This window comes from Callospermophilus lateralis, chromosome 13, assembly GCF_048772815.1.
Source record: "Callospermophilus lateralis isolate mCalLat2 chromosome 13, mCalLat2.hap1, whole genome shotgun sequence".
Taxonomy (NCBI): domain Eukaryota; kingdom Metazoa; phylum Chordata; class Mammalia; order Rodentia; family Sciuridae; genus Callospermophilus; species Callospermophilus lateralis.
This window is the reverse complement of record NC_135317.1, coordinates 44926685-44954290: the sequence shown is the minus strand read 5'-3', so window position 1 is coordinate 44954290 and position 27606 is coordinate 44926685. Positions and strand designations below refer to the sequence as shown.

The following is a 27606-nucleotide window of genomic DNA, read 5'->3' as shown; positions in this document are numbered from 1 at the left end:
CACATAAGCATTATGTTCAACTGAATAAAGTTGTATCTCATTGGAGTACAATTAACAGTTCTGATATGTATAGTGGGAGAGTGCTCTCAGAGAGTATTCCTTTTTTGCTTCTTCTAGCTTCTGCTGGCTGCTAGCATTCCTTAGCTTATGGCCACATTACTCTTATCTTCACAGTGAGTATCTTCAAATCTCTCTCTGCTGCATCTTCATATCACTTTTTCTGTGTGTGCAATGCCTCTGCCTCTTATAAAGACATTAGTGACTACATCCAAGTATCCAGAATAATCTCTTCATCTTAAAATCCTTCACTTAAAGACATCTGCAAAGACCTCTTTTCATATGAGGTAACATTGATGGGTTCCAAGGAATAGGATCTGATATTTGGGGTGATATAATTCAGCCTACTACAATTGCTAAAACAATTATGAAAAGGAATAGTAGTAGAAATCAGCATTCCCAATTTCAAGACTTATTACATAACTATAATAATTAAGGCTATACAATATTATCTCACTTCATAACCTCCTTCATCAGTGTTTTCATCTTTAGATCAGCCTATTTGTCTTAGTCCTTTTTTCAATAATTGTTATCATTATAAAGAACAGGGAAGAATGAAGCCGAACCATATGAACCAAAAAACAGATTCACACAAATATGCCCACTTGATTTTTTTTTCAGGGGGAAAGTAGGGGGTGTTTATGGGGCACTTTATTGAACCCACAGGTGCTTTACCACCAAGCTACACCCCCCAGTTCTTAGGATTTTTGCGACAGCATCTCACTAAATTGCCCAGGCTGGCCATGGGACCTGAAATCTTACTGCCTCAGTTTCCCGAGTCACTTACAAGCATGCACCACCAGGCCTGACAGCCCACTTGATTTTTGACAAAAACATAAAAACAACTTATTGAAGGAAAGACTTTTTTCAACAACTGCTACTGTAATAACTAGATATCCATAAGTCAAAATAAAAGGACTAGGATCCGAGTCTCAAATCTTATGCAAAAAATAAAATCTGAATAGAGTTTATTGAACTATAAACTTTTAAGGAAACAAAACATAGAAGGAAACAAGGTTCAGAATTCAGGGCTTCTGTGATAGTTGATTTTGTGTCAATTTGAAGGGGCCACAGGGACCATATATTTGGTTAAATGTTATTTTGGATGTTTCTCTGTCGGTATTTTAGAAAAGATTAACATTTTCAAAGGGGTTTTTTAGTAAAGCAAGTTGACCCTCATAATGTGGGCAGACCTCATCCAATGATAAAGGAACAAATAGAACAAAACACCTCCTCAATGCAAAGGGAAGCAATGCCAATAGATGGCCTTTGGAATTTAAGTGCAATATCAGTTCTTCCCTGGGTCCCAGACTGCCGATCCACTTCATAGATTCTGAACTTGTAAGTCAACGTACTTACATGAAACAAATGCTTCAATTCATCATTCTCTCCCACCATATGTAAATACATATATGAATATGTATACAAGACATCCCATTGGTTCTGCTTCTCTAAAGAAGCCTGAACCAGCTATGCAAGGAGTTCTTAGACTTGAACTGAAAGCATAACTCATAAAAGGAAAAATTAATAAATTGGAATTCATCAAAATAAAAAACTTCTGCTCTGCAAAAGACCCCACTAAACGGATGAAAAGATAAACTATACGCTGGGAGAAAATATCTGCAAATAATTTATCTGATAAATGACTCGTATACAGGCCACATAAAGAGCTAAAAACTCCACAGCAAAAAAGCAAACAATCCAATTAGAAAATTGACAAAAGTCATGTAAATCCTTTCAATAAAGAGGATACATTATTTATGGAAAATACACACACATAAAAAGATTTCTGAGGCTGAGGGGCTCAATAGTAGAGCACATGCTTGGCAGGCATAAAACTTTGAACTCAATGTCCAGCACCAATTTAAAAAAAACACAAAGTCCCATATCAATAGCCATTAAGGAAATGTAAATTAAAATCACAATGAGATATTACTACATGCCCATAAGAATGGGTTACCAGAAAAAAAGGAAAAGAAAAAGTGACCTTGTCAAATACTGGTGAGCACAGAGACAAACTAGATCACTGCTGCTGAGATATAACATGGTACAGCCACTCTGAAAAACAATTTGGCTGGTTCCTAAAAAACTAACATATAAACTGGACATAGAAGTGCACACCTTTACCAACCTGGGAGGCTGACGCAGGAAGATCACAAGTTTGAGGCCAGCCTTAGCAACTTAGCAAGACCCTGCCTCAAAATAAAAAATAAAAGGGGCTGGGAGTGTAGTTCTATGGTTGAGTACCCTGGGTTCAACCCCCAGTACCAAAAAATTAAAAATACATAAAAATAAAAATTATTAAACATGAAACAACTATACAACTATAATCACCAGCATTTATCCCAGAGAAATAGTTATCTTCACACACCAACCTATACAAAAATGTTGAGAACAGTTTTTTTAATGATGCTAAAAACTAGAAGGAAGAAAAAAAAAACTTAAACGTTCTTAAATGGGTAAATGGTTAAACAAACAATAGTATATCCATATCTCAGAAGACTACTCAGCAATAAAAAGAATGAATATTGATAGACATACAAACCTGAATCAATCTCCAGAGAATTACAGTGAATAATAAAGCCAAGTCCCAAAGGCTAAATAATGTATGATTCCATTTTTTGAAATGACAGAAGTATAGAAGTGGTGCACAAACTAGTAGTAGCCAGGGTAAGAAAAGATGAGTTGGGCTGGGGAGGCTGTGGTAGGAGGATCACAAGTTCAAAGCCAGCCTCAGGAACTCAGTGAGATCTTGTCTCAAAATTTAAAAAAAGTAAATAAAAAGGTCTGGGGATGTGACTCAGTGGTTAAGTGCCCTGGGCTCAATCCCTGGTACCACACACACAAAAATAAAATAAAATAAAATAAAAAATAAGAGGAAGAAAGAAAAGATGAGTTGGGGGTAAGATGGGTGTGGTTGTAAAAGAGTAATATAAGAAATACTTGTGGATATTAAAAATTCAACATATTAACTAAACCAATGTTATTATTCCCATTGTGATACTTCAGTACAGTTTCCAAGTGTTACTACTAGAGGTAACTGAATATAGGGTATATGGGATCTCAGTATTATTTCTTACAACTGCTTATGAATCTGCAATTATCTCAAAATGAGTAGCTTAATTTAGGAAGATTAATCATTAGTGATTGACAGAAATTCAAAAAATGAAAATCTCCTAGCAGGAACACAGTGGTTAGGGTATGAATATTGATTGACTGGAAAAGGTACTGAGGTTGATTACAGAGTGTATTTACATAAGTAAAAAATTCATCAAGTCACCCATTTAGGATTAGTTCAATTTACACACTTGAGTATATGCAATACCTCAAAACTTTTAAAATTGCCACTTGACTATTAATCTTGTTAACTGTGATAATGGTATTATACATAACTTGTTTACACTATCTGTACAATTATCAACAGTGAAATCATGACCACGGGTAGCAAAAGCAGTTTCTGTGGCATGGTGGAGCCAGAAGCCACTCTACAAACAGTATGGAGCAAGTGGGAAATATGGACATGAAGAGAAGCAAATACATAACTATTTCCAAAAATCACCAAAAAAAGGAAAAAGGTAATACAATGATGCTCAGCAGAAGGTAGAGCTGAAGAAGGGCTTTTTACTAAGATGGAAAATATGAAAGCAAATTTAAATACTGAGGACTGGGGTTGTGGCTCAGTGGTAGAGCCTTGCCTATCACGTGGGAGGCGCTGGTTTCAATCCTCAGCACCATATATAAATAAATAAATAAAATAAAAGTATTGTCCAACTACAACCAAAAAAAAATTTTTTTTTTAATTTAAATACTAACAGATAGGCTTCACAAACTGAGTCTAGAGCTGTATGGGTATAATACTATGAAAAGTGCTTAGAGAAAATATTCAGATATTGTCCTTTTGATAGGGTGAAAGATGATTGCTGATACAGGTGTACTTAGAGATACGAAGATGAAGATCATAAAAATAATGACAACATGCCAGGCAGAGGGGTGCAAGCCTATAATCTCAGTGGCTCTGGAGGCTGAGGCAGGAGGAGTTCAAAGCCAACCTCAGCAACTTAGTGAGGCCCTAAGTAACTTAGCAAGACCCTTTTTAAAAATAAAAATAAAAAGGCTTGGGGATGGAGCTCGGTGGTTATGTGACCCTGAGTTCAATCCCTGGTACCAAAAAGATAGGGAAGGGAAGGGAAGGGAGGGAGGGAAAGACAAGGGGGGAGAGGGGGGAGAGGGAGGGAGGGAGGGAGGGAGGGAGGGAGGAAGGAAGGAAGGAAGGAAGGAAGGAGACAGCTATACTCAGAATAGCAGCTATATTTTATGGGATACTTACTGTGATAGACAATTCTTAAAGTGACCTCCAATGATCGTTGAATCCTGTTATTCATATTTGTGTGAGTCTCCCCCAACAGAGAAGGAGGCTAAACTACATAATCAATAGGATATGACAGCAAGATTTCTAAGATGAAGACATAAGAAAAGCACAGCTTCTCCTTGATTGTTTCCTCTGGGTAAAGTCAGTCACAACACTCAAGCAGCTATAAAGAGGCATAACTAGAACCACTGGACTGAATCATCTTCAGAAGCAGCTCCCCAAGCCCTGTCAGGCCTGTATAATACTAGAGCAACCCCAGGAGAGACCCCAAGCCTTCGCATCCACCCAGCTACGTTGCTGATTTACTGATTCACAGAAATCGAGAGATAATAAAATTTATTAAGCATCAACAGATACCTAATGTATTCACTATATACTCAACAACTCTGTGATCCCCATTTTAAGATGAAGTTAATTGCCACATGGAGGTTAAGTAACTTTTCCTCACATATGGGAGACCCTGAATTTCGCACCTACCACCACAAAGAAAAATAATAGTAATTTTTCCTGATTATCACATGGCTGGCAAGTGATACGGAACCAGATTCAAATTTAAGGCCAAAACTATTAACTACTATGCAAAATGTGCTCACCAAAGTTGAAGGAGTTCTGATACCAAGGCTTTTATTTTTTGCTGTGAAGTAGAAGGCAAAGTTATCAGTAAGAGCACAGGAAAAAGCAAATGAATCAATGAAATTAAGAAAATGGAAAAGGTTTTAAACAGCTGTCTCAGAGTTAGGAAGAAAATTGTCAGAGAAATCTGGTAGTACACTTCCAAATAGTACTGCGGCTAAGTAGAAGTTGGGACCATGAACCTCCAGTGCAGTGAACTTAAGATGACCACAATGAAGAGAACATAGGATTGCTCATGCACATAAATACAATGGGCGAAATATGCTGATAGCTGGTTGGAAAAGAAAACATGCATCTACCAAAGCCCACTAGCTTGATAAGGAGCTAGCATAGAAAACGTCAGGAAACACTATATATTCTATGTCAGAGTGTCACATGAAGACTGAAAGAAAGTCTACTGAGACCCACAATGATAAACTGATGTCAAACACCTGAAGTTTTTCTAGAGAACGTTCTCTTTTCCTATTTCATTCAAAAATATTACAAGAAAAGTTACAACCTACAAAATGAACGTACTACCATGACAATGAGACCACAACTAAGCAACCTTCTAATCATACTCTGACTTAGCTTGATGAATACCCTACAACTAAGCTTCATCCCCAAACTTAATAATTTTTAAATTTACTTAAAATTAGACTTTCCTAAATGCACCCAAGTTTTAATTTCACCCATATTTGGGGGACAGGGAGGTAGTGTTGCAGACTGAACCCAGAGGTAACTTTACCACTGAAGAACATCTCAGACCTTTTTATTTTTTTAAATTTTGAGATAAGGCCTTGCTCAGTTGCTTAGACTGGCCTCCAATCTGTGATCTTCTTGCTTCAACCTCCCAAGTAGCTGGGAATTACAGTTGTGTGCCACTGCTCCCAGGGCTTTGTACATGCTGAGCAAGCATTCTGCCACTAAGCCACATGGCCAGTCACATGGATATGCTTTTAAAATGACTTTACTTCACATGAGAAATAAATTAGCATAGACCTGGTGGCAAAACAAAATTAGGTAAGGGGGGAAAATCAACCCTGAAATCAACACATAAAATTTTTTGTAGGCTTAAGTTCCATGCAGTCAAGAGTGGATATTTAGATACGTAAGTCACAAAAGTATATGAGTGGAAGTAAAGGTTCCTTCACTCTATATTTTTTGGTATTTAAGGTTAGTAAACAAGTTTCAATGAGCAATAGTTAGTGGTTAATACTCCAGTGACATTTTCTCATGCATCTATTATTGTCTGAGATTTATTAGAAATAAGTCAAAATGAGCAGAGAAAGAAAACAGTAAAACTTTTTCTATTAAAAGAAACATCAAGCAAGGTGTGGTGGCACACACCTGAAAGCCCAGCTATGTGGAAGCTAAGGCAGGAGGATCACAAGTTCAAGGCCAGTCTGCATAACTGAATAAGACCTTTTCTCAAAATAGAAAAACAAAAAGCCAGAATGTAGCTCAGTGGCAGAGCAATTTCACAGAATGTGTGAAGTCCTGGGTTTGATCTCCAGATACAAGAAAAAGGTAAAAAGAAATATCATCACTGCCTAAAATAAGTAAATCCCTTCTGCCTTAGGCAATAAAGAGAAAAAAATAACTTTCCCAAATTTAAAGTAGTTCTAGTCCTGAAAGGCAAAGAATTATGAAAACCATAAAGTGACAGAAATATTTTCTCTTATATCAAGACAGAATCCACATATTCTGAAAATATAAAGCAAAACAAACAAGTCCTAAAGCTTATACAAAGACTTTAAAGTTTAAAAACCCACAAAATTAATTTTTAATTAAAGTGGGACATGTGTTTCACCATTCTATTCTAAATCTTACCCTTATCTGTTCAGTGGAGCTGCTGCTAAGCTCATCTCCAGATTCAGAATCTTGATGGATTCTTTCCGAGCCTTCTCCTGCTGAATCACAAGACTGTTCCTGGGAGAAGCTAGTTTTCTCAATGTCCAAGAACTCTGGACCGGGAAAGTGACCAAATAAGCGCGTCCTGTTCTGGCTACAAACTTTAGGAGAATGTGAGTCACTGTTAAACTTTCCATTATTATGGGTAAGGTCCAGGCTTAGATTGACAGTTGGACCTGGATTATAATTGGGCCCAAAATTCTGATTGGCATCACGAATAAGACCTGTTCCTTGAACAGATGACGATGGCTTCCCAAAACTTGAAAGCTCAGGCAATTTGTTCACATTTTCTGTCGATCTCTGAAGATGTAGACTCTGCATCATTTTCATAGAATTATTTGGCAGTCCAACTGCCTGCTTAATAGGAGGCATTAGAGCTTTGCGGGTGACCTCCTTAACATATTGGGCTGGCACGTAAAAGGCTTTGGAATTCTCATCTGGTTTAACTTGCCACCAGTCATCATTGGTCTTTTTCACCAAGATGTACCGCTCCCCTTGTTTTATCACAATCTTTCTGTCCTTGGCTTCATATTCATAATCATATTCCACTTCAATATACACTTGTCCTGGAACCATCTTCCCACTTCTGTCAGCCATTTTTATTCAATATTATTCACCTCTCAAAAAGGATGGCATGCCACATCATGGCTTTAGGACTTGCTGCATTAATATAGTATGTTACTTAAATGGAAGAAGAGAACAAAGAAAAAATTTAATGTAATCTGGATTTGCTATCTGTTCACAAACATCACATAATACAGGCCAATTGAAAGAACATTACCTTCAAATCTCAAACCCCAGAAAAGAAATAATACATAATATGTATTATCCTACAATTTTAAAAATACTTCCATTTTAATTATAATCTAAGTTTTTCAGTAATTCATGACCCAAACTAAAACTAAGGACTGGAACAGTGAACATACTAATCAGTCCAACACAACACTATCAAAAGTAAGAGTTGGAAAGTACTTTCCTAATTTGCGTGGTTACTTCAAACCTCCTTCACTTTCCTAGAAAGCTCACTAATAATAATAACTACTATGTCCCGGGCACCTGTCAATGGCCAGATACTGAGCTAGGTTCACTATATGCAACACCTAAGATAGTTTTTGAAAGTGGACTTCGATGACCCCACTTGAATATCTTACTTCTTAAGTTTCAGAAATATTTAAAACATTATTAGCAAGCTTTAAAAAGTTTTAAGTTACACAACTAAAAAGTGTATGTTCCTAATATAAAATTTTTTAAAAAATATTGCTATTACTAGGCAAAACTTACACAACAGATAACCAAAAGAAACTACCCATTTACTTGGTTTACCTCTTACCTCTACTCAGCAGGGCCACAATCCATTTTAGACCAAATCTCACAAATGTTAACAGATAACCAGTCTTTTTATTTACAAACATTAAAAAATATACTTGCTCCTCTAAGTCAAAATCTGTTAGAAATGGCCCAGCTCTTGAGCAGCTGAAGCAGGAGGAGGAAAAATCTGAGGCCACCCTGGTCTTGGTGAGATCCTATCTCAAAATAGAATAAAGGGCTGTGGTGTAACTTAGTGGTAGAGTGCTTCCTAGCATGCATGTGACCCTGGGTTTAATTCCCAGTGCCACAAAAAAAAAGAAAAAAGAAATGAAATAGCCCTAATTGTCTTGAGAAATCTAGCATTCACTTTTATTTCCATTCCAATTCCAAAATATTTTGGTACCTCTAGAACCATAGGGCTCAAGATTCAAAATTAGCACAGCATCTCAATATTGCTACAACCTGAGTGTGTCAACTCCCAACTGTTATGAGATGAACTGTGTACTCCAAAAAGATACATTACAATTCTAACCCCAGGACCTGAAAATGTAATCTTATTTGGAAATAGGGTATCTGCAGACCTAAAAGTTAAGTTGGGGTCATAGTTGATTAAGGTGGGCCCCCAAACCCAATGACTGGTATCTTTAATAAGGAGTAGATTTGGAAACAGAGAAAAGAAGACCAAGTGAAGACCGAACAGAAACAAGTGAAAACCAAGAGCCACTATAAGCTAGGAAGGAGGTCTCCCCTAGAGTCCATGGAGGGCATAAACTCTGCCAACATTGAGTTTTGGACTTCTAGCCTCCAGATCTTCAAGAGAATAAATTTCTGCTGTGTTAAGTGATCCTGTGTGTAGTACAGATGGAGCATACCTAATCCAAAAATCCCAAATGCTCCCAAATCTGAAACTTTCTGAGTACCAACATGAAGACAAAAATGAAAAAATATTGGGAGGCTGAGACAGGAGGATCTCAAGTTCAAAGCCAGCCTCAGCAATGACAAGGCACTAAGCAACACAGTAAAACCCTGTTTTCAAATAAAATACAAAATAGGGCTGGGGATGTCACCTCAGTGGTCAAGTGCCCCTGAGTTCAATCCCTGATACAAAAAAAAAAAAAGGAAAAATATCCAAAATATCCACACCTGCCCTCATTTGATAGATTACAGTCAACCTGCAGCTATATTAAAAATATCATATGAAATTACTGTCAGTCTATACCTGAAACATAAATGATTTTCACATTTAGACTTGGGTTCCATCTCCAAGATACTATGTAAATGCAAATATTCCAATTTTTTTTAAAATCCAAAATCTGAAACATTTTTGATTGCAAGCATTTCAAATAAGGGATATTCAACCTCTATTTTTATTACAACAGCCCTAAGGAACTAACACACACAACCCAAAGCTCAAGTATGTCAATGCTAAAGCAAACAGAGTTCCAAAAATGTATAAACCCCAGTTTCCAGGAACCTACCAATTTTCCTCAGCATTCAAGTATTAGGTATATTATATACTATATGTACAGAAAAGACTATTATCCTGAGGATAACATTCTTCTCTAATTATTAGAATTTAATAATTACTAAATTCTATTAGTAATTATTTATCACCTGAGCTCAGGTGGTAAAAATTACTAATAGAATTTCAGCAAGTAAAATTCTAGACAAGCTACTAGAGTACCAATTATAAAACAATACTGTAGTTTCAAAAAAAAAATAAAATAAGAAACTTACCTTAAAAGGAGATATAACTATCCACCATTACATTTAAACCTACAAAATAAAAAAGTATATTAACTCTAACCAAGATTCCTTAAAGAAGGCAGAGCATTAGCTCAAAGTTTTAAAATAGCTTATTTATAATGGCTATGAGGAACAAAGAACAATTTTATATTTCGTGATTGTGTTTAGCACACCTTCCAAACATGCAAATATAATCACTAAGAGCCATTGAGGTCTGCTATACCACTGGCCTCTCCTGCTTTACTTCCATTGTTACAACTTCATTTCCGTCCCTTAGTTTCATTCCGGCAGATGAGAAAATCTTTTAAACTTCTAATTATATAAGAAACAGCTCTGGTAAATTGTTAAGAGGACAGAATAGATTTTAAAGTTTATGGTACTGAGTGGGCAAATAGAATAAAAATTTATGTTAAAAGCTATTGGAAGGGCTGGGGGTGTGGCTCAGTGCTAGAGTACTTGCCTTGAGTGCACCAGATCCTGGGTTCAATACTTAGAATGCCAATTAAATTCTCAATAAAATTACTGGGAATCCTAACACACACACACCTCCCGCCGCATTTCTTCCAAGTTATAAAATATGGAAACTGACTTTTACAATAAGAGTTCTGAACTTAACCAAATGATCAAACTTAGCAATACCAATAGTGGGACAATCTAATGATATATTCTTCCTAATATGAGAGGATAAAACATACACAATGTTACCTATGTTGTATTCTTGACAAAAGCATTTTCACCTGAGCAAATTTTAGAAAATAAATCCAGAAAATGAGACATAAATTTTTCGTTACAACTTTTTGAAACTGTACACTGAACTATAGCTATGCACTGCATAATGACATTTCAGTCAAAAAAAGACCAATATACACAATGATGATCCCATTAAATCCCTGGGATTTCAGGTGTGTTCCACTTCCCCAGCCCTCCAGGATAATTTAAGCTCATTCACTGTCAGGCTTTATATCTTTCATAATGCCTACAAAGATAAGTATGAAAGAGGAGTTAGAGAGAACAATAAGGAAGTTCCACTATGTTCAACATGGGATATCCAATCCACACTTTTAGTTAAAGCAAAGAGAAATGGAGGGCAAAGGAGACATCTATAGATGTTAAAAGACATCTATAGCCAGTGCCATGGTAGCCCACGCCTGTAATCCCACAAGCTTGGGATTTGGAGGCAGAAGGATCACAGCCAGCCTCAGGAACTTAGTGAGGCCCTAAGCAATTTGGTGAGATCATGTCTCAAAATAAAATGGGCCTGGGGATGTGGCTCAGAGGTTAAGTGTCCCTGGTTCAATCCCCAATACTCCAAACAACAACAATAATAAAAAATATCTGTATAGAAAGGTAGTTAAATACCAAGGCAGATCAAATGGGCCAGACTGGACACAATGAGCAGAAAAACAAGAGCTATACAGGTTATAAGATAAAGCCGGGATGAGGAGTGAAGAATGAAGGCGAAAAACCCTAAGAGAAACCACTAAAATTATTAGTGTCTAGGCCTAGGGATATAGCTCAGAGGCAGAGTAGCTGCTTAGCAGGCATGAGGCTCCAGGTTCAATCCCAAGTGCTGAGAGGTGGGGGGGGGGGGGGAGAATTTATAAATATCTAGAAAGCCACATAGCAGGAATTAGGTATTACAATCTTACGTCTAGAATAAGTTGAATAAAATGAAAAGGTTTATTATAAATTATGGATTAAAAGAAAATTAAAATCATAAAATAGCTTTAAAAATTAGATCTAAGTGAAAACTATCTGCAAATGTGTGAATATTCTATTTTTATTTTTGAAAATAAGCTCTATTAAAACAAGACTTATAATTTTAATATTTGCTTCTTTCTCTATTTCTGGAACATGTGAATTCTCCTCTCCAAATGAGGTTGAATATTGTTTATTCCAGTATCTTATTCTCTCAAGTATTTTGATAGGATCTGGCTTATTCAACTATAAGGCTCTCTGATCAGGACACTCATCTAATTGAAATCTATGCTATAATTATATCATTATACTCCTCCACCCATATTCATCCCACAAGCTTTCAACTAAGTAGGCAATCACCAATATACATAGTTTTTGCATATCTATTGCCCAGTACACCCCACCTACTTTGCTTAGCAATTTCAAAAATATCCACACGTGTTTTCCATAACTCTTTAAAGTCTTCTTCTACCCTTACTCCAATCACTTCATCCCCATGTTTCAACAAGAACAGAAAGAGACACATACCTGCTTCCATCTCTTACTTTGGCCCCCAAGTCAGAACCAGAACTTTATGTCATACTATTTCACAAACTAATAGCCTTTTATTTCCATTTGCTCATTTTAAAAATCATCTTTCCCATGTAAACTAAAAGGAGGCTGCCATAAATTATACAGCTCAGAAAAAGCTATCTTCCTGCTATGTTCCTCCCCAAGGGCATCTGTTCTAGCCAACTACTCTAGGTATTTCCAATAAAAAAGCAAACAAGTAAACAAAATCTTAAGATACAGATAAGTATCCAAAATTAACAAGGTTACAATTTAAGACCAATCCAGATATCTACAACCTACTCAGCAATACCATGAACAATAAAATATCAAATATATAGATATTAAACTTAAAAATACCAGAGCTTAGTCGGGTGAGGGGGTGGTTTGGGAGGCTGAGACAAAAGAATCACTGGTTCAAAGGCAGCCTGAGCAACACAGCAAAGCCCAAAGAAACTTAGTGAGACCCTATCTCAAAATAAAAATGGATGGGTATGTGTATCAGTGGTTAAGCACCCCTGGCTTCAATCCACAGAACAAAAAAAAAAAAAAAAAAATCTTAATCACTGATTATTAAGTCCTCCAAAATTACAGTTCTTATTCAAAATTAATAATCCAGGATTGGAAATGTATAGTAAGTACTTGCTTAGCATACCCAGGATCCTGGGTTCAACCTTCAGCACTCCAAGAACAAACAAAAATAAGTAAAATAATAATCCCAGAACAGATACCTTCTAAAGAATCAATTAACCAGGCATGATGGCAAATGCCTATAATCCCAGCAATTTAGAAAGGGAAGGCAGGAGGATTGCAAATTCCAAGCCAGCCTGGACAATTTAGTGAGAACCTATCTCAAAATAAAATCTAAAAAGGATGAGAGTGTACCTCAAAGTAGTAGAACACTTCACTAGCATGTGAGAGGCCTAGGGTTCAATTCCCAGTACAGGAAAAAAATAAAGAGAATAGAAAAAACTCAAATTTAATCAGTATAAAAAAAAAAGTAAGTAACAATTTTATATAAATTCCAGAAGAAGAAATTACTTCACGAAATAATTTTCTCCTCTTATAAGAGTGAAAGGAGTAGGATTTATTCAAGTGTGAAGAATAGGAACAGAACTCTACAAGGGCAAGAGGGGACCCCAATAGTGGTTGCACACCAAACAATTTTTTTAATTGTAACTTAACAAGAAATCAAGTACTAAAGCTGAGCAAAGAGGCACATACCTGTAATGCCAGCAACTCATGAGGCTGAGGCAGAATCATGAGTTCTAAACAAGCCTCAGCAACTTAGTGAGGCCCTAAGCAACTTAATAATACCCTTTATCAAAATACAAAATAAAAGAACCAGGCATGGTGGTACACACCTGTAATCCCAGCAGCTGCAGAGGCTGAGGCAGGAGGATTCCAAGTTCTAAATCAGTCTTAGCAACTTAGCAAGGCCTTAAATTTAGCAAGACATTGTCTCTAAATAAAATATTTTTAAAAAGAGCTGGGGATGTGGCTCAGTGGTAAAGCACCCCTGGGTTCAATCCCTAGTAACAAAAAAAAAAAAAAAAAAAAAAAAAGAAGAAGAAGAAGAAAGAAAAAAGAAAGCAAGGTACTGGATAATGAAACACCAAATTACATTTGTGCCTGTATGTTACAATAAACCCCACTGTTGTATAATTATAATATACCAATTTCTTAAAAAAGGAAGTCATAAAACTTGGAATGGAACCACCATTTGACCCAGTTATCCTACTCCTCGGTTTATACCCAAAGGACTTAAAATCAGCACATTATAGTGATACAGCCACATCAATGTTTATAGCAGCTCAATTCACAACAACTAAACTATGGAACCAATCTAGGTGTCCTTCAGTAGATGAATGAATAAAGAAAATGTAGTTTATATTCACAATGGAATACTACTCAGCCTTAAAGAATGAAATTATAGCATTTGAAGGAAAAAGGATGGAGCTGGAGAATATCATGCTAAGCGAAATATACCAATCCTCAAAAACCAAATGCTAAATGTTTTCTGGGATATGCGGATGTTAATTAACAATAGCAGGGGAGGCTACTAGAGAACAGAGTTACTTCGGTTACGGGAGAGAGAAGGGAGGGGTACAAGGGTACAAAGGATACAATAAATCTGACATTATTACTGTACGTACATATAGGACTACACGACCAGTGGATTCTACATCATGTACAACCAGAAGAATGAGAAATTACACTCCATTTACATATGTGTCAAAATGCATTCTACTGTCAGATATAACTAATTAGAACAAATTTTAACAAGAAAAAAAAGGAAGTCATAGGCCACTATTAAGTATTTAAAAAGTTTTTTGTTAATACATATTTTTTGTTAATATCTGCTAAAAATAAAGATACACAAATTTTAAAAATTCTCATCTAAATTTAAATAAGCTAGCTAAAGAAGAAAGGAAAATGAAAACATTATAATCCAGTCTGAACATAATGAAACAGCAAAATAAGAATATAGAAAAAATTGGACAGCTAGAAGGTAGTAAAGATGCAATCAAGTGGAAACTGGTAAAGGAAACTTAAGGCAAGATTTAAGTCTAAAGCAAAAATGACAAAACAGTAAAGGCAACATTTAGAGAAGTGAGCAGGCTTTAACAAAAATGAAATTTGCATATAGTATTTTTAAAAAAAACTTGTGTCATTAAACATTATGAACAAGGTGGTCTCAATGACTTTTTCTTGCATTCTTTTAAGAACACAGACAATATTCCAACTCAATATGGAAAAAAAATATGGCCTGGGGTTTCACAAGGAATTTTTTCGAATACCAAATTCACAATCCATAAAAAGAAAAATTAAGTTGAAATTTATTAAAATTGAAAATTTCTTTGAATCCCTATGTCAAAGAAACAGCTGCAATCCCATCTTTCTTGCAGGACTATTTACAATATAGCCAAGAAATACAATCAACCAAAAAGTCCATCAACTGATGAGTGAATAAAAGGAAATGTGGTTATCTGCCCACTGGAAGACTATTCAACCATAAACAAGAATACAATCCTGTTATTGGTGACAACATGGAGGACATTATTTTAAGTGAAATAAGTCAAGCACAGAAAAACAAATATGCCATAATCTCAATTATGTGGAATCTAAAAACACTGATCTTGTAGAAGTTGAGAGTAGAAGAGCGGTTGCCAGATGCTGGGTAGGACACAGCAGAGGAAGAGCTAGGGAAACATGGTCAATGGATAGTCAATTACAGTTAAATTGGAGAAGTGAGTTCTGGTTTGCTATTGCACAAAAGGGTGACTACAGATAATAGTAATGTGTATAATTAAAAAAAAAAATCATGAGAAAGGATTTCAAATGTTTTCACCACAAAGAATGATAAACATTTGAGTAGGTAACTATGCTTACACTGATTTGAACATTTTGCAAAGTATATCAAAACCAAGTGGTACCCCATAAATATGTTTAATTGTTATATGCCAAATAAAAAATAATACTTAAATAATTATATAAATAAATTGTAATGGGAGTTATAAGAAAATAGTGTTTTAAGCCAGGCACAGTGGCACACACCTGTAATCCCAGCAACTTGGGAAGCTGGGGCAGTAGGATCTCCAGTTTGAAGCCTTCTCAGCAACTCAGCAAGACACTGATCTCAAAAAGAGCTGGGGATATAGCTCAGTAGGAGAGTGGCCATGGGTTCAATTCCCAGTTGGGGGTGGGTGGGTGGCAGGCTTTAAAGATCTAAAAGGAAATGTCACCAAATAAAATATGCAGACAGCAACTAAGCACATGAAACATATTCAATATCATTATGAAACTGCAAACTAAGGCAATGAGGTATCACCTCACACCTGTTAGAAGGGCTAAAACTCAACAAACTGACAATATCAAACACTGGCAAGAATGTAGAAAACCAAGAACTCTCATTCACTTATAGAAGGAATGCAGAATTACTCAAACGAGTTAAAAATTTATGTCCACAAAAAAACCCTGCATGCCAATATTTATACAGCTTAATTCATAATTACCAAAAATGGAAAGCAACCAAGATATCCTTCAGCAGGATCACAAATAAACTGTGAGAGATCCATACAATGGAATATCATTCAGTTATAAAAGGCAATGAGCTAAACAACCACCAAAAAACACACATAGAGCCAGGTGTGGTGGCACACACCTGCAGATGCTAGGTAGGATACAGGAGAGGAATCACAATGGCTTGGGATGTTGAGACAAAAAGCGAGTTCAAAACCAGCCTCAGCAATTTAGTGAAGACCTAAGCAACTTAATGAAATCCTGACTCAAAATAAAATTTAAAAAGGGCTGGGGATGTGGCAGAGTGGTTAAGTGCCCCTGGGTTCTATCCCTAGTACCCCCCCCAAAAAAAGCTACACAATGGATCACTTCTCCCACTCTCTCTACATATGTATGCAAATACACACACACACATACACAAAAGAGCATGTGAGCATGCAAGAGCACTAGTAAAAGCAAGCCAGTCTGAAAATGCCACAAAGTGATTTCAATTTATGGCATTCCAGAGACAGTGATTGCAAGGAGTGGGAAGAAAGAATGGATTCCATAGGTGAAAATATTTCAGATCAATAAACCTGTTTTGCATATACTGTAATGGCAGATTTATAACATTATGTCCTTATCAAATCCATTGCTCATTACAACACAAATATGAACTTTATCATATCCAAATATTAAATCATTGTGGAAGGGAGGAGTCCTGGATGGCAGACAGATGTTACAAGAGTTTAACTGTGTTACTTACACAAGAAATAACCTCAAAGGAGTGGCGTAAAATAGTGACCAAAGTTTTCCTTGCAAATAAGTAGTCTGTAAGAAAAGAACAAAAGGAACTATATAAAAGTTATGCTTGTTCTCCTGAGCGTACAAGTCAAAAATGCTGAACCTGGGGACTGGTAATGTGGCTGGCTCAGTGGTAGAATGCTTGCCTAGAAAGCATGAGGACCTGGGTTCAATCTCCAGCACCACCCCTTCAAAAAAAAAAAAAAAAAAAAGCTGAACCTGGGCATGGTGGTACACGCCTATAAGTGACTCAAGAGGCTGAAGCAGAAGAATCACAAATTTGAGGCCAGACTCAGGAAGTTAGGGAGATCCTGTCTTTAAAAAAAAAAAAAAAAAAACAATAAAAAAAACTTTAAAAAAGGACTGGGGACATAACTCAGTGGTACAGCTGTTGTACATGTACAGTACTGTACTGTCATACATGAATTAAACAATCCAATGGACCAGGGCAAGAACCAGGTTTCTCAATGAATGGAAGTTAAACAAATCAATAAGGGAAGGAGGCGGGGCTGGGGATGTGGCTCAAGCGGTAGCGCGCTTGCCTGGCATGCACCACCATACAAACAAAGATGTTGTGTTCGCTGAAACTAAAACTAAATATTAAAAAAATTATCTCTCTCTCTCTTTCTCTAAAAAAAAATAAATAAATAAATAAGGGAAGGAGGCTAGAAAAATCCATATGATCATTCAGACTTGAACAAAAAATCAGAAATTGAAATTTTAAAATATCAAACAACACCAGCATGGAATAAAAAGATAAAAGATGCTCAAAAACTATATAGTAAAAACTGCAAAACACTGAAATTTTAAAAGATCTATAAATAAAAATATTTATTGTGATCATGGATCAAAAGCCCCAATGTTGCTTTCAATTCTCCCACAATCCACTTATAAATTCATTGCAATTCAATTCAATATCTCAGAATTTTTTTTAATTGACAAAGTAATCCAAAAATTTACAGAGAAAAGCAAATAGTCTAGGATAACCAAAACAACTTTTAAAAGCAGTAACAAAGTTAGAAAGCTAACTAATACCAAGAATTATTATAAGGCTACAGTAATCAAGATAATATGAAATTGGCATAAAAACATACACATAAGTAAAACAAAACAAAATAGAAAATCCAGAAATAGGCTGGTGCACTTGTTCAATTAATCTTCAACAAAGGGAAAAAGCAGTTCAACTGGGCAAGATCACCTTTTCAACAAACCGCAGTTAGAAAAGAAAATGACTGGGGCTGGGGTTGTGGCTCAGCAGTAGAGCACTCACCTCGCATGTGCGAGACCCTGGGTTCAATCCTCAGCACCACATAAGAATACATAAGTGAAATAAAATTTTAAAAAAAGAAAAGAAAAGTGAACGACCGTCATGTGGGAAAAAGAAGAGAATTCATTAGTCCACACCAAATACAATTATACAAATTATACAACTTCTTCTCCTTTTATTTTTTTTAAACCTGGGGATGGAACACAAGAAGTCTTTATCACTAAGTTTCATCCCCAATCCTTTTATTTTTTAAATATATTTTTAGTTGTCAATGGATCTTTTATTTTATATTTTTTTATATGTGTTACTGAGGATCAAACCCAGGGCCTCACACATGCCAGGCAAGTGCTCTAACACTGAGCCACAACTCCAGCCCCCTCAACCCTTTTCTCATTTTGAGACAGGGTCTCACTATATTTAGAGCCTTGCTAAAATGCTGAGGCTACCTTGAACTTGCGATCCTCCAGCTTCAACCTTCCAGGTCCCCTAGAATTACATGCCTGAACCACCATACCTGGCTAAAATTATATAACTTCTATAAGCAAACACAGACAAAATATTAGTAGCTATTGAAAAATATTTCCTTAAAAGAACTCAAAAAGCATGAATATATCAACTTGGATTTCATCAAAATGAAAAACTTGTGCTCTTCAAAAGCTACCACTAGGGCTGGGTTATGGCTCAGTGGTAGAGTGCTTGCCTAGCATATGTGAGGCACTGGGTTTGATACTCAACACTGCATATAAACAAGCAAAATAAAGTACATTGACAACTAAAAAAATATTTAAAAAAAAAAAGCTACCATTAAGGGCTGGAGTTGTAGCTCAGTGGTAGAGCACTTGTCTAGCACATGTGAGGCCCCAGGTTCGATCCTCAGCACCACATAAAAATAAACAGAGATATTGTGTCCATCTACAACTAAAAAATATATTTAAAAAAAAAAAAAAAGCAACCACTAAGCCAGGGATTGTGACACACATCTATAATCCCAGCACCTAGGGAAGCTGGGGCAAGGAGGACCACAACTGGGTAATGCTGCCTTAAAGTTAAAAGGACTGAAGATGTGATTCAGAGGCTGGGCACTTGCCTAGCATGTGGAAGGACCTGGTACTTTGATCCTCAGTACCACCACCACCCAAAAAAAAAAAAGGTGGTCAAGGAAATGAGAGGGTTGGATAATAGATTAATTATGTCGATAATGGTGATAGTGATAATTTTTGTACTAACAAATTTTCCATTACTATAACAAAATAACTGAGGCCATAACAAAATAACTTTCTTATGAAGTCACTCATTTAGCTCTTAGTTTGAAGGTTCAAGGTCATTGGCTAGGCTTTGGTGAGGACCTCAGAGCAGATGGCAGCACAACTATACAAGCACATGTGAGAAGGAAAGACCTCACACAATACAGGAAGCCAAAGCAGGACCCAGAAAGGGCCAGGCTTTCTCTTTTATAACAAACCTCTCTAAAGAATCAGGTTCCACAAGAATTACATTAATTTCTTCTGAAGGCATCACCCTCAATATCAATTATTTCCCTGTAGGACCTACTCTTTAAATGTTCCACATCACCTTCCAACACCGCCACACTGAGGATCAAGCTCCCAACACATTAACTCTTGAAGGCCACACTCAAACCATATCTAAAGCACAGCAGTTTCACAAGTACATAAATGACCAAATTCATCAAACTGTACACTTAACTATGTTCAGTTTATTATGCAGCAATTAAATCTCAACAAAACTCCAATAAGGGAGGCACATGCCTATAATCCCAGTGACTCAGGAGGCTGTGACAAGAGGATGGCAAGTTCAAGGACAGACTGAGCAACTTAAAGAGATCCTGTCTTAAGGGTAGCCCCTGGGTTCAATCCCTAATGGGGTCGAGAGCGGGGACAAATAATGCATATTTAAACAACCAAATAAATATCGGTACTCAATTACCAAAATGGATTTAAAATATACTAGATAGAAAAAATTGTAAGAATACCAGTAAATGGAATTCACATTCATCGCTGTTAGAAATGCAAAATGGTACTTTCATTCTGCAAAACAATTTGGCAGTTTCTAATAAAGTTAAACACACTTACTATATGACCCAGCAACCCTTCTTCAGGGTATTTACCCAAGAGATGGAAATTTAAGTCCACACAAAGACCTTACATGAATATTCATAGTAGTCACAAACTGAAAACAACTCAAAGGCCTACCAACCAGTGAATGAACAAACTGATACATCCCTCTGTAAAACAACAATACAAATTTCAAAGGATTCTTGTGAGGACACAGGGAAATGTTAAAAAAGTACAAAGTAAATTATAAAACATGATAAAGAGTGTCACTTTAATCACTGCTTACTCAAGGAAGCAAAAGTTGCACTAGTAGAAAATATAAATTATACAGTATGTAGCCTTCTCTGTCAGGACTGTTTCACTCTGAATAATTAGAGATTGATCTACCTTTGTCATATGTATCTGTTCATTGCCTCTTTTTGTTTGGTGTTAGTATATTTTAAGGTATGAAAATTATACCTCAATAAAACTAGAATTCTTAAATTCACTAATATATAGCAAAATACGGATAATTTTCAGCCAACTTTCATAGGCACCAATATAATCTCATATCCTAAATTGTTGTGGTATGAGAAAAAAGAACACAGAACTCAAAATCAGAGTCTTGAAATTTAAATCTACCCTTTGCCATTTAACAGTTCTCAGATCCTGGACACTTTATTTATTGGTAAAATAATAGAAATAATATAAACCTCACAAGATCCTTCTGAGAATGGAAAGAGAAAAGAACTATGTAAATTATAAAGCATGACACAGTATATTCATATTAATCACTGCATACTCAAGGAAGCAAAAGTTGTGAGAGTAGAAAAATATTCACAAATAATGCTGATCACTTAAGAAATTGTGAACATCCCCTATCTCTTATTAGCTGTGTGACCTAACACAAGTCATTTAATCTCTTTGAATCTCAGTTTTTCCATCTCCAAAAATGGAGCTTATTAGTAGCACATGCCACATATAGGGAGAATTAAAATAGTAAATATGTGTAAAACTCTTAATATAGTATTTTATAAGTTTTCTAAGTATTAGTGTGGTAAATTGGTCACATTTAATGAATTGAAACAAACACCTAATGATGTCCATATAGTTATTTAGACTTCCTTAGTTTTCCCCTTCTGTCCTTTTTCTTTTCCAAGATCCCATCCAGGATACATTCTATAGTAATTTCCTGGAGAGATTTGATTAAACTTAGGAGTACTGGGTCCCAACCTTAGATATTCTAAAGACAGCAGGAATGAGGCAAAGCCCTGAAATTTACATATTTAATAAGTTCCCAAGGGTTGCTAATGGGGCCAATCTGAAAATACAACTAGAATTGCATTGGTCTAGATTTTAGACTCCAAAACTGATACTACTGCTACTAGCCAAAGTGGCTATTGAAAACTTAAATCTGAATAGTGTAAACTGAGTTGTACTATAAGTGTAAAATACATGAGATCTCAAATACTTCATCCAAAAACCATGTAATTTCCATACTGATTACATGTTAAACTATTTCAGATATACTAATTAAGTTAAATTAAATTATTAATTGATTTTACTTGGTTTTTTTTTTTTTTACTTGTTTACTTTTTAGAATATGAGTACTAAAAACTTTAGAATTACATCGTGGCTGGCATTATGTTTCTATGAGATACAGTGATTATGTGGTCAGGGCAGAAGAATAGCATCCATATGATTTCAAGACATTAGAAGTTAAGGAGATTCCCATATAAATTAAAGCTTAATAAAACCCATTATCAACAGGGGATAAAGGCTTCAAGCATTTGGCAGTTCTGTTCAAACATAAGTCAACTACAAATGAAACTTTAGGATATTAAGTCAATCAAAGCCATATGAAAATGACTGAATCATGGTAAAGCCATCCCCAAATGAGGATCTGGCACAATTACACCAGTTAATTCAAAAAAGGGCACAGAATAATGGCTGGTGCACCTGTAATCCCAGCAGCTCAAAATGCTGAGACAGGAGGATCACAAGTTCAAAGACACCTTCAAAAACTTAGCAAGACCCCATCTCAAAAATAAAAATGGCTGGGGATGTGGCTCAGTGATTAAGCTCTCCTGGGTTCAATCCCTTGTCCCAGAAAAAGAAAAGACACAGATGGTGGCCCAATGAGTCCTCAAGTAAGAATTATTCGAAATATAATGATGCTGTGTGATATCATGAAAAGGTATCATGATACCTTTTCAAAACAGTGAATATCCACAATTTTAACTAAAATTGTTAAATAGAGTATGATAAAAACCTTAATTTTGTCTCCAACTATTTATTACAAAATGTTCATTTTCTCACATAAGTGCTACTGTTTAACCGACTACAGATTACCACTATTCACTTTTAGTCACTTTGAAATCATGACCCTTATTATGCTCAGCAATGTCACTTGCATAACTTAAAGTACTTAAATCTATAAAGCTTCAGCCTACTTTTAAAAAGCACTGAGCAAATATTTTCAAATTAAAGAAACAGAAGCCAAATGATTAACTACAAATAAAATACTGTTTTTCTACAGCACTTACATACATTCATCTTTGCATCACAAGTGGTTCAGCAAATTTTAAAAACTAAAAATACATATAGTATTGATTATATAAACACAACTAATCTACACAGGTGGCATAACATTAAGAATCAATGAGCAATCTTCAGCTTCTATTGATAGAACAAAAGTCTATCAATAGATACTGGGGCTTATACATAAACATACACATATAATCTGTCATATTACGCTTTATTTCCTTATTTCCCCCCAACAAAGAAACACCTCTAGAGCAGCGGAACATAGAGCTAGCTTGGCTTGCTCTTCAGGTGGCACAGATCAGGGTTATGGCTTCTCTGCCTACTCTTTAGGCATTGCTTTGGGCTTTCAGATCCTTGCTCCAAAAAGTTTCCAAGGGAATTTTAAAAACAAAGAGACAAATATTGCACCAGCAGCCAGACTGGGTGCTCAGACGACGAGAGGAGGAGCAGGGATGTCCGTTTCTGTAATAGGAGCAGGGATGTCCGTTTCTGTAATACACCCTTTTAGGGAGCAGGTTAAAAAACTGGATATGGACAAATAAATACATCTCTAGGTCACCATTTCTCCACTTTTTAAGTAGGAAAGAGGCAGTACCAGGGACTAAATACTTTTTAACAATATTTTTATTGCAACATTCTGGGTTTTCTAAGGTCTCACCTCAACAACTTGGATAGCAGATCTAAATAAGAACCTGAGTAACTCTTAGTTCAATATTCCTTTCCTCCACATTACCTGCCTTTTAGGAATGTGTGCCTAGTCAATAAAAGCTACTTCCGCATGTCATCATTAACCATAAAGTAAGACAAAACCAATCGTGTATCCGTGTTGAAAGCCTTTTTACCCATAATAAACCTCACTTGAAATGACATTAGAACTTTCAATGACGGTATACTTTAAACACCCCGCTTTCGCCTTTGCAAACGCATTTTAAACTGCTGCAAGCAAAAGGAAAACATCACAAGCTTCTAAAACCCAAGGCCGTGCCTTTTTCTCTAACGACGACCGACCGTGTGGCCATTTCTTGTCAGAGGGTCTGCAGTAAGTTAAGACACAACAGGTAAAGACACCCATTCTAGGAAGACCAGCAACTACCCCGGGGTGGCAAGAGGGCAGCAGCCTTGTAAAGAGGATTTTGTTGTTGTTGTTTAAATTCAAGGACTTTGAGGAGATTCCTCCAAGCAGAGCGGGAGGGTAGCAAAAGCCTATCGATTAGGGGTGGGGCACCTCTTAAGACTGCAGACAAGTGCGTGCCCGTGTTAAGGTCAACGCTCCCAGGGGAGGACCCAGGTGGGAGGACCCAGGTGAGCGCCCCAGGTGGGCAGAGAATCACCTACTCTACAGCAGTTAGGAAGCCTCCAGGGAGGGCAGCTCCAGGCTGGCCATTTACACACACACACGCACGCACACGGAGACACCCTCCCTCCCGGGGGCGGGGCAGCGGGCGCAGCCCGCACACAGGAAGTCAGAAAACCTAGGGAGCAAAAGAGCCGTAACTTAGGGCCATTTAAACCCTCCCGACCCTCTTGGCCAATCGGCTGGCAACCGCCTCCCCTCCCGGGACGCCCTTCCCAAGCCCCGACTCCTCTCGCCACGCTCGGCCTCACCTCCCGCCTTCGGCGCCGCCGCGCCTCCTGCACACGCCTCCCCCAGTCCCGCCGCCCGCCGCGGGCACTGCCCGAGCCCAGGAGCGCCTTTGTGCAGCGCCTCACCGACCTGCCCTCCGTCTGGGGCACCCGCACCCGGCTTCCTTACCGAGGGCCCGGCGGCCTTGCGGCGGGAGACCCCCTCCTCAGCCAGCACGGTGGGCGCGGAACACCTAGGCGAGCCTGGAGAGGGTTCACTTGGCCGCCTCGGTCGGCGCGTCCCTGCTGCCTGGTCTCTCAGGGAGGGTAAGTTCCAGGGCACGTCGAAGCGCGCCGGCGCGGGGGCGGGGCGGGCGCGCTCACGTGATGGCGGGGGCGGGGCGGGCTCACGTGATGGGCCGCGCGGTCCGGCGCGAGACTCCTGAACCGGCTGGGGTGGGCGCGGGGTGGCGGCGCCTCGGGATCCGGGAGAGGAGGGGCCGAGACGCGGGAGGCGGGCGGGAAGGCTGCGGGAGGGGCGAGGGACTGGAGCGGGCGAGAAAGCTGGCGGCCAAGTGGGCGTAAGCACTTTGTAAACATGAAGTGGGAAGTGTTGAGAAAACGCTCGCGGGGGCAAGAATGGAAAGGGCTCCCGGGAAGTAGATGAAGTAGTAGGGCGGCAAGAATGGAGCCCAGGGGAAGAGTGGGGCCTGGACCCTGTCCGCTCCCTTGGCGGCCTGGCACCCACTGCCAGGCTTAGGTCAGTTGTTCAAAGGCCAGGAAATCCCACTGGTAGATTCAAAAATTGCTACACGCTGCCTTAGGGGAACCAAGTGGAACTCTGGGGACTTTGAGTCCATTACCAGGTCTGTGCTCAGCTATCCTTGGCTTAGACGACCAGAGCAGAGTGCTGGACCCGCTGTGTTCGCTCAGGGCTGAGGAGATCCCTCGGACCCATGGACGGAGGCTCCAAGCTCAGCACCAGAGCAGTATGACTGCTCATTAAGGGGTCCATGGCCCCAGCCATGTGCAATCCCTTTAAGGTCCAGTATTGTTGTCCAAACTCATTCCAGTTTGCAACATTTGCATGGTAGCATAGAGCCTGGAAATCATAGGCATTGAAGGTTTTTGATGGTGATCCTGTTGGAATGATGAAAGAGCTCTGCTGGGATGGGAATCAGAAGAGAGACCTGGCTTCCATTAATTGCTGCTTCACACTGTGGACTTCAACTATCAAATGAGAATGTTGACTTAAATTCTCTTTTGTCTAGCTGTAGAGTTTAATAACTGGGAAGAGAAACTGAGAATTATTGGGGCTTCAGAAATCACTCATTCTTTATCCACTTGTTTATTGTGACACCAGAATGAAATTTTAATAATACAGAAAGAAAAAAATAAAAACCAGGATATGGTTCAAGAGCCATTCTCTGGAGTTGCCTTTTTGCTGTACTTCATTTTATAATATATTTTATAATATATCGATTTATACCCCACCCCCACCCCAGAACTGGGGATTAAAGCCAGGGGCACCCTACCACAGATCTACATCCTCAGTCCTCTTGTTTTTCTAACTTGCCCAGGCTGGCCTCAAACTTTTTGTTTCTCCTATTTCAGCCTCTGGAGTAGCTGGGATGATAGGCATATGCCACTGCACTGGTCCCCACTGTCCTTTAAATGATGCAAAAAATCCACTAAGATGAGACTGGAGATGTAATTCAGTGGTAGTGTTTGCCTAGCTCATGCCAGACCCTGGGTTCAATTCCTTGTATTCCCCAGGGGGCAAAAAATCAACTGGGATGTTGACAAGACTTTGACAGCTGTAGCCAACAGTCAATTAAATCTAATGGGTGCTAACTTTTTCAAGATAGTCTCCTCTTAGAAAGTAGCTTAAATTAAGAATTTTTAAAAATAACCCCGAGACTATACTGTATCTTTGCACTTGCTATTCCCTTTACATTTATCATCTTTTCTTAGTTTCTAACATGTTCCCTTTTCCATGCCCTTGTTCAGCACAATAGATTATCGCTGCTGTCTGCTTCTAAAACTATTTTCCATGGAATCTTCTTGTGATCTCTTTCTATAACCTAAACAAGGACGGACTGCAAAAAGGAAACTGTGCCCTGATAGGAATGTGCTGATAACCTTGTCTTGCCTACTCCCCAAACCTGAATTGGGCACCCTTAGTTTCAGCAAGAGATAGAAAGGAACAGTTTGCATACACTTGCAATTCTGCTTGTAACTCCATTTCCTATTTCACAACCTAATCTCAGATGATACCACAATGCCCACAGTATGCTGATCACTACCAACAGCAGATGGAGTCAGATAAAAAGAGCTCTCTCACCAGTGTGTTGTTTAAAAGGACCTGATGGAGAGTTACGAAATCATATGCAACAGTGCCTCTAGTTTTTAAATAACACTTGTAGCATATGTCTGGAACGGGTGCTCAAGATCTCAATAGATCATTTTCAGGATTTTGACATTTAACTGGCTTCTCAGGAAGAAGCAGAGAGTTCCAAAATGTAGAACTCAAATGTAAGTTCCACACCCAGGCAGGAATGTGAGTCTGATTTGTTTGTGAATGTATCCCAAGTGCCTAAAAGCTCTTGGCACAGGATAGATCCTCAAGAAATTCTGTTAAATGTATTTTTGAGTGAAAATGAGCTTTGCAAGTTGCTGGATAAATTTGTCCCACTTTCTTTCTAATTTTTTAATAGGTAACCTACTTTTTATTGTGTATTTCTAAATGGAAAAGCATTAGTTTATTCTGGCATCACTACTTTGGCTGGGCTTTAGGGAAAAGGGAATTTGGCAGTATCTATCAAAATTAAAAATGCATATATACTCAGAATCTCCAATTTCACTTCTAGGGATTTGTCCTAAAGAGACATTTCCACATGTAAGAAATGATAAGGTATTCCTATAGTGCTACAGTTTGGATAAGTAACCCCAAAGATCCAAGCTTGGTTCCCAGGACAGCTCCATATGGAGATGGTAGAATCTTTGAGAATTGAGGGCTAGTGTGAGGCCTGTAAGTCATCAGCGGGAGGAGGGATCACTGAAGGAGATTGTGAAACCCTGTTTATCTTTCTCTTTTTTGCTTTCTGTCCATAAGATAA

The 27606-nt window shown here is 37.9% G+C and overlaps 1 protein-coding gene across 4 annotated transcripts in view; it reads right to left on the bottom strand.

Moving 5' to 3' along the window:
* Arhgap12 (Rho GTPase activating protein 12) overlaps window positions 1–24759 on the bottom strand; it is a 113839-nt gene extending 89080 nt beyond the window's left edge. For 3 of the 4 annotated variants that reach the window (XM_076831528.1, XM_076831529.1, XM_076831530.1), the window contains exons 1-3: window positions 24678–24759; window positions 9998–10036; window positions 6872–7633 (exon numbers count right to left, since the gene is read on the bottom strand). In XM_076831528.1, coding sequence (XP_076687643.1) covers window positions 6872–7549 — 678 coding nt within the window. In that variant the 5' untranslated portion in view covers window positions 7550–7633; window positions 9998–10036; window positions 24678–24759. Of the gene's footprint in view, window positions 1–6871; window positions 7634–9997; window positions 10037–24677 lie in introns of those variants that run through there. The other variant, XM_076831533.1, reaches the window with a different exon arrangement.
* Window positions 24760–27606: the final 2847 nt, after the last annotated feature.